Here is a 10,000-nt window from a genome sequence, read left to right as displayed (position 1 = left end):
AACATGTTCAAATATTGCTTGAAATATAATGGCGAATTTGGAATTTGCTCAATGTTTGAAGTCCAAAAATTGTTGAATGAATTCCCTCCCAGTTAGCTCGTGTTCTCTTTGACTCAGTTCCCTGCTACTGTTGCATCATGTGGTTATTTTAGTGAAATACCAAATGGCTATTTGCGGATACAAAATGGCAGTTTTTAAGACCCTCAATCTTTTCCATGTTATATACATGGAACAAACAAGAATGCAGGTACTCAATGTGAACACAGCTTCAAACCACACCTTCAAAATGTACTTTATTGGTTTGCTTATTGAGGATAATTTTGAGGATTTGTGTTTTATTAATCATATGGATTGTCTGTGCCATCCCTACGTATAAGAAGTCGAACGAGATCTTGAAACAACTCTTTCTTTCATCGATATAACTTAGTTGATGAAATCTATTGGTGTCTCCCTTGATCATTTTACTCTTGGAAATTCAAACAATGTCGTGACTTTTATGAAGTTTAAATAAATGCTTTTTACCCCTCAGCCAGAATTGGCTAAGGGGTATTGTCGTCATAGGCGTTGTCCAGGTGTCCGTCCGTCTGTCAACTTTTGGTTTCTGTCAATTTCCAGGAGAACGCCTTGTCCGATTAAATCCATTTTTACAGGGTATGTTGGGGTTCAGTCGAGGAAGGTTCCTTTCGAAAATGTGCGCTGCGATTTTCAATGTGGCCTCCATGGCAGCCATCGTGAAATTGGTTTCCGTCGATTTCGAGGGGAACGCCTTGTCTGATTAAATCCATTTTTACAGGGTATGTTGGGGTTCAGTAGAGGAAGGTTCCTTTCGAAAATGGGCGCTGCGATTTTCAATGTGGCCTCCATGGCAGCCATCTTGAAATTGGTTTCCGTCGATTTCGAGGGGAACGCCTTGTCCGATTAAATCCATTTTTGCAGGATGTGTTGGGGCTGGGTAGAGGAAGGTTCCTTTACATAATCAGTGCGATGTGATATCCAATATGGCAGTTAGGGCAGCCATCTTGAATTTGGTTTCTGGACAATAACTTGAGAATGGCTTGACAGATTGATTTTATTTTCATGGGGGTATAATGGGGGTGGTTAGAGGAAGGTTCCTTTCGATATACAGCACAATCCGATATCCAATATGGCGGCTAGGGCAGCCACGTTGAATTTGGTTTCCAGACAATAACTTGAGAACGGCTTGCCTTATTGATTTCATTTTTGTGTGATATAATGTGGGTGTTTAGAGGAAGGTTCCTTTCGATATTCAGTGCAATCCTATATCCAATATGGCGGCTAGAGCAGCCTTCTTGAATTTGGTTTCTGGACAATAACTTGAGAACGGCTTCACACATTGATTTTATTCTGGCGAGGTATAATGGGGTTGAGTAGAGGAAGGTTCCTTTCGAAAATGGGCACGCTCCGATTTTCAATGTGGCCTCCATGGCAGCCATCTTGAAATTGGTTTCCGTCGATTTCGAGGAGAACGCCTTGTCCGATTAAATCCATTTTTGCTGGGTGTGATGGGGTTGAGTACAGGAAGGTTCCTTTCGAAAATGGGCGTGCTGCGATTTTCAATATGGCCACCATCTTGAAATTGGTTTGCGTCAAGGGGCTGAGCGGTTTCGCCCGCTTTGCGGTGCTATTTTTTTATTATGATGTTCCCAAAAATCACAGTGTCTGTTGTCACAACCTAATTTCAACAAAATAACCGTTTCCTCAACCTCACATACGAATAATGCTCTTTATTAATTGATTCTGCATTTTCATTCCACTGTTTTGGAACCAAATATTTATTAATTCAAGTCGTGATCTTCTATTTTAGTGATTATTGCTGGGATTTGTTTGTGTTCCATCGCATCAGATTTTTTTATTTGAAGAAAAGCCACGTTCATTCAAGGAACGAGTGGAATTTTCTGGAAACATTTCTCGTGAAGATTTCTCGATTACGATTCACAACACATCATTGTCAGACAGTGGATACTACACTTGCCACGTTTCAAACCACAACAACATGAAAGCAAATACAACAACCGTTCTGTTGGAAATTTTTCCAAGTGAGTATATATTTCAACAGAGTATCGATCTTTATTATTTTATAATTCATTTTATTACCATATTTTAATTTCTGTATAATGTAGATTCAATTGTTTTGAAACAAATATATTGCTTTACCTCACTGTTGATGGCTTTATTACTTCACTTTACGACCCCAAATTACTTTCACAGAGAAATCGATGAGTTACCAAATATTACGTTCAATAGCACATTTTATCTGATGGTGATTGTGACTAACTGAGAATATTTAAAGTTGACAGGAATTAGATGAACAAGGAATATTTTTGAGGGAAAATAATTATGAGGCTTGTGACAGGCAGGCACAATTATGGTCAGGTGACTGTAGGAGAAGCACCAGAACAAGCACACTCACTTTCTCATTCATCCACCATGACCTTAAAAGGAGTGTTATGAAAAAAATGAAAGTGAGAATGACCTGTCCAAGACATGTATTCTGATTCTGATATCCCATTCTCCGATTCAGAGAGTCTGTCATGCCGAGCAGTATCTTGACACCGGGTTATACTGTTTTGCCATTGCCTTAACAGCATTAGTTGGTGCAGGAATTTGGAATTTGGCCATGCTGCCAGTAATAGCTTGCCTACCTTTCACGATGGACACCATGAGATCTTTAACGTCCTGGTAATGCTGGCAGATGGGACTGCCCAGTTCAATGTCCATCCAAGGAATGACACACATTGATGAATCACCCTGCCTGTGAAATGACACACAGACAAGGGCATTGCAATCGTCTCGTTACCCCTACGGGTGGAGACTAAATACAACAAATTTCTCTTGTAAGACAAAGTGATTTTCTGCCAACCTATGATGAGTGTTTTTCACTTGTGCATGTTCTCCAACAATGCATTTGTGCAATAGATGATGGTGATAACAGCTTGCATTTTGAGTGTTTTTATAAATAATTTTAAATAATATTTGAACTGCATGAGTTCATCAGGAAAAGTCTGTTCCAAGATATTGGGGTAAACAGCAGCAAGTTCAGCGGCGAGCTTTCGAATGTCAGTGATGTCCATCAAGTTGTGTCGAAACAGAACTCCAACGAGGTTAAGGTTGAGAGGAACTTGAGGAAGAAGGAATTTTATTTTCGAAAATAATTATGGATCTCGTGACAGGTGAGCATCACAATGGTCAGGTGACTGTTGGAGAAACACAGGAACAAGAGCACTCGCTATCTCATCAAGACATTCAATACAAAAGACATCCAGTTAGTGATGATGACTTGCTAATAACTCATCAATTACAACATGGAATATCTGGATGTTAAACTTTTCGCTTCCATCAAGTAAGGTCTCACGTCCTTCCACTTCATCTGCAAAATGTTTTCTAATTTGGATATGACTGAAATCACTTTGATACTCTAATGAAACAATCTTGCATATATTTTTAGCAGCATTTTCAAAATTCAACAATTTATCTTGCAGGGAAGCCACAAATGATTCAAGTGATCTCATTCACTAAACTGCTGTGTTCAGGTCGATTTCACTTTTCTGTAATTGCAAGCTTGTCATTTTAAAAGGTTGACGATCAGTGTCCCAAAAAAAGTTTCCAAATGTTCCACCTTCCATCCATCCATCTATTGGGACCATACTCTGTGCAGAGCGGTGGCTATTGGGTACAGTCTCCTTGGCTATTTGGGTACAATACTAGACAGGTCGCCACTCTGACACAGGATACCAGCAAGCTGACACTCATTTTGCTGAACGTGGAAGGATAACAGGCAGAGTCAACCCCACCTGGTATTAATTCAACAGCAAAGTGGGATCCCAAGCCCACCACCCGAACCATGAAGCCAACACCAGGCATTGTTCCACCGTGATCTCAAGGAAAGCCACTTCTAGCAGCGTATTATGTGACTGGTCCATTCTGTTACTCGGAAGGGGGACGGGGAAATGTGGTGGATGGGGACTAGCTCCAATTTCTAAGAATGATGTTATGGTTGTGGGGGTAGATGGAGGAATTTCATAGCAAAGTTCGGATTGTATAGAGTTGCTTGGTCCGTGGATGTGTAGGAGACATCTCGAAGTAAATTAAGTCGGGAAACTGTGAGCTTATGTGTTACTTGTCACCACATGGGGGTGGTGCTGTGTTAATTAAATAGGTATTAAGGCCAATTTCCCCCAGTATTACGTCCTTAAAACAGCGACAACCAAGCTGCACGTCCAAGCAGGCAGAGAGCCCCGCCTCCAAGGGTGACAGCTGTTGAATCCATGCCCATGGTGTGGATGATTAATGGGCATGACATCAGAGAATGGGTGGAAGGAAAGTTAGGTTCGGAGCGGGAGAACGGAGAGGATGCAGTTGTAGGAGGGCACGATCGATGAAGAGGATCTCGTTATTGCTCTCCTCTCGACATGACAAAATGACTGGGTGATTCTCGTGTTCGTGCTGGTGAATTTGCAGCATGCTGAGCAAGACACGAGCCATTCCTATTCAGCTGAGTCAAGTAGTTGTGCGATTATGAGAAAGAGAGAAAGAGGAGTGCACCTCTCAGCGAACTCGGCATTATCCCATTGTGTGCTCAAGGAAGAAGGTGGGTGATCGTTGTGAGCAGACCTCATGTTAGAGAGGAACATTTGGCATGTTCGCTCATGAGAAGAAGCTGCATGGTGGTTGGTGAGCCATGGTGTTGAATACCACCTCACAAATTACCTCTTGTACGTGACCGCAGAGAGCGGCTTGGCACCATTTAGGGTGTGGTTTCTCATGCAGGACACCACGGTTCGATTGGCAAGTTTATAAAAGACCATCTCTGGACAAAGTTAAGTGTCAGAATAAAGGGAGGATTTTCTTTTATTTTGTTTTCCCCTTGTCTGTATTAAAGTCTGTTTGCAGAGACGCCTCAACTTTTGGCTTTAATTTACCTCACGTTTTATTATTACACTGAATTATTGCCATTGTAAATATTTGATTTATTTTTATGAAACCCTTGTGTTTATTTTAAGTTGCTTGAGTTGTCTATTTGTCATGGGTTTAAGTATAAACCCCTTGTGCCGTGCTTCCGTCGTGTATGTGCATTTTCCACCCATCCCCTGCCCACGCGCCCCATCATCTCCGAGAAACACGTGTTCGCCTCGAAAGAAACCGCTCGACGATCCTGCCTTTTCAGTGTTAACCGCCCGCCCATGACAATTGGGTTAGGGAAATTAACCCAACCACCACAGCCACGACAATACTATGGACGTGTGTTCGAGTAGGTTAGATTTACCCCTGTATTAGACATCTGTCAGAGGTAAGTCGCGCGGTATGCCATGCCAGCCTGTGCCACATCATCTTGCAGCCATAAGAAGCTCATGCCTAACTTAAGTCCTCGCCTGTGTTCCCTTTCATGGTTGAAGTGTGGTATTTTGGCTCTGCAGCAGGCTATTTCTGTCGTAGGCTATTTCTCTGTCTTTGTTCATAAGATTGGGTTTTCTTTTCTTACCATCATTATTTTTCTATCTTCAGGCACCAGAACTGTCCGTGTTTTGTTGTCTTGTCCATCCACATATTAGTATCATTACCTCCACCACTGAAGGTGTTGAGGTTATGTTTTCACACCTGTCTGTCCGTCTTTCTGTCTGTCTTTGAACAGGATATCTCAGAAAGTTGTCGACAGATTCAGATGAACCTTGTTGGTGGATGAATTGAGTGGGTGCCAAGAACAATTCGATTAGATTGTAATGGTCTGGGTCCAGATTAGATTGTGGAGGTTCTGGAAATATTTATTGCTTTGCATGTAAACTTATTTCAACCAACCAAATGTATGCCTTTTATCGAATGATTCCCTTTAACGTCATTTGATTGCTTCAACATTGTCTTAGCACTCCCATTTAAGTAATGAAAACACCGATCCACAATGATTACCGAGTGTTTTGTAAACCAATAACAACTCAGTTTTTCTTAACTCTGAATATTGAAGCATGTGTTGTATTCATACTAATTGCACTGGACCAATCGCGACAAGTCATTGCGCAGAAAATATGATTACGCCTTCGACAATATCAAACTTTATGAACAATATCAAATAATATCAAAGTTTCAAACATTTGGAAATTGCATTCAGTCATCAATGTGTTTAATAAAATATTGATTTGGAAGTATTAATTATTTTGTCATTTTAGTGGTTTAGTTTTTTAATTTTTCCCAGGGCACCTGTGCCCAGGCCTCGTTAGTCAATGTATTAATCTACCTCTGCACCCACCACGTCGCCTGACTATTCATACGACTTAACCTATGATTTTGAACAATACTTGGTATGTTTAGAAAAAAATGATCACAATGCGTTTACTTGGTCAAAACTGTTCATTCAAGTAGAACAGCTGTCCTGGTTGAGTATGTCTACAAACTGATGCCCACGAGTGACCCCAAACTATTACGAGATAGACGTGGATGGAACATGTTTGGGAGATATATAATTTACTGCAGTCCAATTGTGCCTTTAAGTATAACCTGCCTGGTGGTAAGTTAATGACTTTTCATATCCACAGAACCTTATCACTGCAGGTGTTGATCAGCCAACTCTTTGAACCCATTATGCAATTGTAAATGTATGCATGCAATACACCAGCTGTATGTAATATGTACACTAAACTGCTTCTCAAGCAAATATTATACCACAACTTTTCCAACACTTACCAATGTTAGCCGCATGCATGAAGATGGAAGTTTCAGTGTTTTGGATTTGTATGCATGTTGCATGTGCCTTGGTACATGTCATTCAATGAAGGATATTTGTTTTATGTTACAGGAGAAACTTATGAACAGATAAAAACAGACAAAGGTGACACCGTTTCCAAATTGGTGTTTATTCTCATTGTGTTGTTTATGGCAATATTAACATGCACTGTCGTATTCTTGGTAAACAGAAGACAAAAGAATATCAAGGAGGAAACAGACAGTGGGTGAGTACTTTTTTCGATGAGCTGAAGGGAAGGAAGGCTGTGAACAGAAAATTATACCGAGTGAAAATTTCTTGCTTTTCATGAAATCTTCAAAATAAGTTTCAAATCTGTAAAAATCTGTAAAATCTGTTTGAGTGGGTTGCTTTTCTTTAAGTATAATGTTCAGGTATCTTACCTGGTTATAAGAGCACCTTCTACTATGACTGCATTTTAACTTCATGTTCTTTCCTACTTCATCATGCTATGTTCTCTTTCATCAATGTGGGTGAGATTTGCTTGAATTAACATTTTAATTGTTATTTCAGGAGCTCCTTGATAGACAATGAAGATGATTCAAATGTGGAAAAAGTCTAGATCATAAACAAGAGGCACTTTCTCCAAATCAAAATGATTCTTGATAAATACGAATTCCTCCACATCGAATTATTGGTTCTTTCTGTGAAAAGATTGTTTCTCAAAATCACTGATGTTGTTCTGATTAACTACCAGTCTGCTTTTTTCTGACATTATTATCTGCATCGTTATGGAATATGTATGATTGACTGCAATGGTGGCCAAACTATCTCTGAATATAACCTTTCATTTAACATGTTATTTTTTATATTTTCGTACAATACCAGCAAAGGTACCCAGCACTTCCACTCTTCACCTCCCTCCTCTCACCCCCATCACCCATCCTTCCCCTCCATCCTCCCACAATGGAATTTTTGCAGGGTGTACATTAAAGTGTGCATGTACATAATAACTTCGAGGAAAATAAGTAAAAAAAAAAAATCTCGAAAAAGAAGGAGTCAAAGGGGTCTAAAGGGACTTGCGTAGGGGGGGGGTGTCTCATGGGTCTTTGTAGTCTTAAAGGGTCATGAGGTTCTTATGGGTCTTTGAGATTTTCAGGGTATTGGAGATATTAAAGTGTCTTCAAATTCGTAAAGGGTCTTATGGGTTTTTGGCATCTTACGTAGCTTTGGGGTGTTATGGGTTTTCGGGATCTTTGGGGTCTAAACGGTTTTTAGGGGGTCTTCAGTGTCTTCTAAGGCTGAGATGATGGATGAAAATCTCCTTCGAACAATCCTCTGATTGGAATTGGTCTGTGTGCCAAATTTGGTAGTTGTCGGCACAGCGGTCGTTTCAAAAAACGCGAACATGCAGACAGACAGATGACTAATTTTATTTAATAGATGTGAGATCAAACTGGCTAACTTGTGTAAGGTAATTGCAATGCTAATGGTAAACTATCATTTAACACTGTTTTAATTTTAAACTTTGGATGTTTTTTTCATGAAGGGGAACATTGTTTTTATTTTTAACTTGGTTTTTTTTTTTTACTTGATGCATTTAATAAATAAAGTTTAAGGATGCTGTCGATTTTATTTTATACCAGCAAATACAACCCGTCGCTTTGCTTACGGGGATATTGAGGGGGGTGGGAGAGGAGAGAGAGGAGGGAGGGGAAGGAGAGAGAGGAAGAGAGGAGAGAGGGAAGGGAGAGAGGGGAGGCTGGAGGGAGGGGAAACTAGGAATAGGGGAAGAGCGAGGCGGGGGGGAGTGGGGTAGAGGTGGGGAGAACTATGCCTCGCCAAATGTTGCTATACTCTGTGGGAGGGTGTGTGTGTGTGTGTGTGTGTGTGTGTGTGTGTGTGTGTGTGTGTGTGTGTGTGTGTGTGTGTGTGTGTAAGAGAGAGAGAGAGAGAGAGAGAGAGAGAGAGAGAGAGAGAGAGAGAGAGAGAGAGAGAGAGAGAGAGAGAGAGAGAGAGAGAGAGAGAGAGAGACACAGACACAGACACAGACACAGACACAGACACAGACACAGACACAGACACAGACACAGACACAGACACAGACAGAGAGACAGGTGAGGGGTGGAGGTGGGGTTAGTAAAGAGGATGATATGTTATGCTTAATGACCGAACACACACACACACACACACACACACACACACACACACACACACACACACACACACACACACACAGACACACACACACACACACACACACACACACACACACACACACACACACACAACTCGTGTCAGAACAACTGTACACATAACAATACAACAGAGTTTGCAAAGTAATCTGCTTGCACATATGCAAAAACTTTGATGTCCCAATTTCCAGAAAATTTGTGTGAACATGAACCAAATACAATCACTGAAAACATGGAAGTACCTTCCGCTCACGTATGACCAAATGATCCCATCCCATCGAGCGTGAACATCAAAAATAAAGCATTGCGGCCAGATATTTTAATTAGATGCAAAAAAAGGAAGAAGGCATTGCTAATTGAGGTGTTAATACCAGTGAGTTTGGACTAAACGATGCAGAAATCAATAAAATGACATCAATACATCAAGAAAATTTTAGGGGCAAACCACCTTTCAAAATTGGCCTCCTAATCCAGTCACCAAATGGGAATCCTCCGACGTACAAAGTCCTTCCTTGGCACACCTGATCTCCTATCCACCTACAAGGCCTTAATCTGCAGCTTGAAGTACTGTTCTCCCATCTGGGTTGTGCCCCTGCCTCACACCTTTCTCAGCTTGACACCATGGAAACAAAGACATTCAAGATCATTAGACTGCCCCGGGATGAAGCCGAATCGATGGGCCAATCACTTTCCCATTGCAGACAGGTCAGTAGTCTGTCTCTCTGTCTTATACTTATACCACTTCCTTTCTGGTCTTGCACCCTCTGATCTTTCCTTGCTTTGTTTCCCCCAGTATTATTCAGGGTGCACACAGTCCACCATCAACCCCCTTCTGTTGAAACTACTTAAATCCAGAATCACTGCTCACCTCTACTCATTTGTTCGTATTTTTACAACCTGTGGAGCCAACTTCCACATTCTCTTGAATCTCATTCTTCCCTCCAAATGTACAAGCCAGCTGTTCATCACCATCTCGGATCATATCCCATCCAAAACCATGATCTTTCTGACCCCTGTTAACCACTCCCCCTTCAAATCCTCCTCATTCCAAATTTCCAGTTTTTCCTTCCTGAAGGTTGGTTTCTGTATCTATCTTGTGCACCCCAAATGTCCT

At 41.1% G+C, this 10,000-nt stretch overlaps 1 protein-coding gene across 1 annotated transcript in view; it reads left to right on the top strand.

Annotated features, from left to right (window-relative positions):
• Positions 1 to 8,319, top strand: part of LOC147024698 (sodium channel regulatory subunit beta-2-like) — a 29,179-nt gene extending 20,860 nt beyond the window's left edge. Inside the window, exons 4-6 of the mRNA XM_085884856.1 lie at positions 1,865 to 2,057; positions 6,806 to 6,959; positions 7,265 to 8,319. Coding sequence (XP_085740982.1) covers positions 1,865 to 2,057; positions 6,806 to 6,959; positions 7,265 to 7,313 — 396 coding nt within the window. The 3' untranslated portion in view covers positions 7,314 to 8,319. The remainder of the gene's footprint in view (positions 1 to 1,864; positions 2,058 to 6,805; positions 6,960 to 7,264) is intronic.
• Positions 8,320 to 10,000: the final 1,681 nt, after the last annotated feature.

The sequence above is a fragment of the Eptatretus burgeri genome, chromosome 6 (assembly GCF_056783735.1).
Source record: "Eptatretus burgeri isolate ZD-2024b chromosome 6, Ebu_testis_v1, whole genome shotgun sequence".
NCBI classification, from domain to species: Eukaryota; Metazoa; Chordata; class Myxini; order Myxiniformes; family Myxinidae; genus Eptatretus; species Eptatretus burgeri.
The sequence above is the reverse complement of the archived record's forward strand: the minus strand, read 5'-3'. Positions and strand labels throughout refer to the sequence as shown.